This window comes from Cataglyphis hispanica, chromosome 1, assembly GCF_021464435.1.
Source record: "Cataglyphis hispanica isolate Lineage 1 chromosome 1, ULB_Chis1_1.0, whole genome shotgun sequence".
NCBI lineage: Eukaryota > Metazoa > Arthropoda > Insecta > Hymenoptera > Formicidae > Cataglyphis > Cataglyphis hispanica.
The window spans coordinates 8,843,725-8,847,646 of NC_065954.1; the positions used below are offsets into that span (position 1 = coordinate 8,843,725).

Below are 3,922 nucleotides of genomic sequence, written 5' to 3' on the forward strand. Positions count from 1 at the left end.
GCCTTCCTCTCTCAGGATAATGCGATCCCATTGCCTCTCGGGTTCGCGAGTGAAAGGAGAAAGGCGCCGATCTCTCGAAACGTCGACGATGAAGAAAAAGAGAAACGGTCGGATACCTTTGACAGATACGACGATGCGGGAAAAAAATCCAAGTCAGCCCGGAGCGAGAATCGGCACCATCTCTGGCGGATGTCGTGAGGCCATGGGGGACATAATGGGATAGCGAAAGAGAAAGAGAGACTCGCGATAATCATATGATCATTGGCGGTTAATGGAGGAAAAGTGAAATTATAGGAAACAGCGTTGGCGATGGAAGCCAATCGTTCCGCCGCATTTAGACGAAGGGAAAATGAAGAAATACAAGGGGATGTTTCAACGGTGGCGACGTTCTTTTTTTTATTCTTTTTTCTACAAAAAAAGCCTTTATACAAGTACAAAAAGATGCGTGGTTAAGGAAGTAGAGCGTTAAAATGTATTAAAAAAATAGTGTGGCTTCGCGTGTACGTGTCTCCGACACGGCGGCGTCCGCTCTGTAATCCGTCTCGCTCTTCCGTTTACGATGAACATCCTCGGTGAATCTTATCGCGAACAGATAGAGGTCGGTTACCCTAAGCGAAATCGACCTTATACTATTCGGATATTTTTTCCCGCGATTTTCTCAGTCTTCAGTTGGAAGAATCTGCTCTCCAGCTGAATCTATCAGCTTTGATATCCTCAAGGTCTTTGATCGTATCATACTGATGAATCGATCTTTGAGGAGGAAGAGCCGAAGCGAATTACGCAGCGGACGCCGCGAGATAGCGATCATGTGTAGAATTTTATTTACAAGGCGCTAATCGCGCCAATCACGTCTTCGGCTTGTCGGCCTCCTCCTTCTCCTCCTTTGTTCTATGAGTGTCCCGACGATCGGGAATGTGTGAAGTGTGTCTGTTATCAGCGATTGCGCCTGCCTCCCTACGATATCACTGATCCTCGCGCGACTGACATCGATGACCGCGACGATTGATGCGATTTTGGTACGATAGACTTCGGCACCGTGCCGACTGCGCTCAAGATTTCATTTCCGACCGAGTCTTTTCCGAAAGAAAAGAAAAAAAAACTGGCCACATTCACATTCCCACGGACCCCTTATCTTGTCGTAGCGACGACCGTTGGATTTCCCGACAAGCCAGGGGCCCGAAAGAGATGCTGCTCGGAGACGGTGCGTTTCTTCCCGGCGGATCCCGGGAGACCCTGACCCGTTGAAGCGACGACTATTTGATCCTCAACGGACTAGGTGCCATCCCGCGGATCGCCATTTGCGCTTTCCTTCGCACACGTTTCCATCTGACGTGTCCTCTAGTTGAGCATTAGTTGGGGGCGCGCGACGACGCTGGAACCACGAAGGGGAGTAACGCCAATTTCGGTGATCCAGCTCGTCTTTGAATCTCGATCTGCGGCAAAACTACGGATCCGCTCGATATTCTAATCCTGATATCGACGACCTTCCGAGTTGACGAGCCTGAGGAATGTACCATTGTGAGAGAATCTGGTGATATCTATGACCTTTTTCCAAGTATATCTGATCTTCTCCATAGTCTTTTTATATTATGTGTTTCAGCTGCATCTCGGAAAGTAATCGTTGTTGTCGGCCGGTGCCATTATCAACTCTCTCATCCTCTTGCTCTCTTTCTCTCTCTCATTCTCTTATTTTCTCTCTCTCTCTCTCTCTCTCTCATCATCCAACCCAAGATGATCCTTAATACGGTGCACCGTAGCTACCGGACGGCCTGCTGGGCGCTCCGTAACTGGTGCTAGGTCCACTGGGATAACCTCCCGGTCCTTGGCTGACCTGGTTGAATTGGGCGACCTGGATAGCCTGCCTGATGCCCTCGAGATCGATTCCTACGACACGAGTCTGGTAGCTGGGCACGCCATATTGCGTTGACGGGGGACCGTATTGTGCGGATGGGGCACCGTAGCTGGAGCTAGGCGCCGAGTATCCACCTCCACCGCCGAATCCGCCGCCCGATTGCGACTCTTCCTTCAGGAGGATCTGACGAATCTGCTCGAGCAGGGCACCATCCACGGATGCACCTTCGCTGCTCTGACCACCGAAAGACACCTGGGTGTAGCCGCCACCGCCACCACCGCCGAAGAAGCCACCCCCGCCGCCACCACCGGTTGGTCTGCTGTAACTGTAGCCGGAGGACACAGGCGGCTCAGCCAGGGCGAACCCTGCCAGACCGACAATCATACACTGTAACACACAAGAGGATACGTTACTTTAATTTTGTGTTAGCGTAGATGAATGCGATAAATTATATTCTAATCCTTCAACGAATTACAATAATATCCTTCTATTTTAAATAATTTTTGCTGTCACACAATCGATTTGTCAAAATATATTTTTTCAATGATTGAAAAATATTGATTTGTGGAATGATCGCTTATTAGATGCAAGGCTTTTTAGAGATTGGATTTCTGTCTGCATCTCCCAATTATTCATTTAGATTTATAGAAGTATAATATTATATATTGACATTATTTTGGAGAATTTTCTGTTTAGATCAAAAGTAATCTATCAATATATCCATTGTTATTGTTAATTTTATACAATTGTATGCATTAAATATTTAGCGCATCTGTTTCTCTCTATTTTACAAAATTTTGTAAAATTGATCTACTATCTTAAATAGAATTAGAAAAAAAAGATGAATTATATATATAAAAAAATATAAAAGTACATATACATTATTCAGAAGAGAATTAGAGAGCATAATTTATATGACTTCAAAAAATTTATCTTTAAAAATGTTTTTTTATATAAAAAAAAGAGTGGTTTAGAATCAAACAAATCAAAAGTAATTTTTTTTATGTATTATCAATTTTTCTAGAATAAGTGTAATCGTGCAATTGCGAAAAAAATCAATGGCCAGTAAATTCTCTAAGATTTTTCCAGACTTTAGCAAATCTAGAAAAAGATCAAATTTCGAATTACTTAAATTGAGTAGCGCTTTCACAGATTTTATTTTTTCTTAATTTTTGCAAGACGTCACTGTATCACAAGTTGCGTTTTTTCGCGAGAAATCAGAGAGAGACGAGTGTGAAAGGGAAAGCAGCACCGTCAGATCAGCCGTCTTTTGCCGGTTAATGTGAAACTCGCAACACGCGAGATTAGAGACAAACGGTAGTGATGTAGGGCACGACGATTCGCGGCCATCGTTTCGTCTTTTCTTACTGACCAAGGATCTCGATCACACACATTTAATCCTCTTCCACTCACACACGTATTCGTGCACCACATTCCCTTGCTCGTTTTCTTTCTTTTTTTTTTTTATCAAATTCCCTCCCCTCTACTGTTCCTTAATGTAAAGTAGGTATGAAAAAAAGAAGCGTGCTTACCGCGATCAGAAGATTCATGTCGGCTTCTGCGATGCCGCTCAGTTCTGTGACTCCGTGGAAGGTAGACCGGAGTCATTTATACCCCCGGGAGAAGCAGGGGGGTACGCGCGTAGGGGGCCCCCACGAAGAAGAGACGGGGGCCTCTCGCGAGTGAGAGTAATTCAGAATTGTGAGACGATTCCCTCCCTCCCTCCTCGACCTCGTGCTTCTCTCTGCCGGAGTCGGACATCCACTTGTGCCGTTCACGTGGATCGCTGATATACTCGAGATTTTGGACGATGAAAAGTTGCGAAACGTTGCGATCTCTCGATAATCATGCCGTGGATCCCTAGACTTGTGTCCTCGACCTAGACTCCTTTGGTCGAGTGCTTTGTCGTAATAACAGTCCCATAAAGAACTTTGCCTCGGTTACCTGATGAAGGCTATCCCTTTCATCTGTATTTTTTTTTTTTTGTTTATTATTAATTGATTGTGGCAATATATTATGACAGTTATAATAGGCAGACGGAAATGGAAATGGAAATAATTTGACAGTTCG

At 44.8% G+C, this 3,922-nt stretch overlaps 1 protein-coding gene across 1 annotated transcript; it reads right to left on the reverse strand.

Annotated features, from left to right (window-relative positions):
- Positions 1-370: 370 nt before the first annotated feature.
- Positions 371-3,523, reverse strand: LOC126851318 (pro-resilin). Its single transcript, XM_050595152.1, has 2 exons — positions 3,385-3,523; positions 371-2,239 (listed from the first exon to the last, which is right to left on the reverse strand). The coding sequence occupies exons 1-2, from the start codon at positions 3,400-3,402 to the stop codon at positions 1,739-1,741; spliced, it is 519 nt and encodes a 172-aa protein (XP_050451109.1). The 5' UTR covers positions 3,403-3,523; the 3' UTR covers positions 371-1,738.
- Positions 3,524-3,922: the final 399 nt, after the last annotated feature.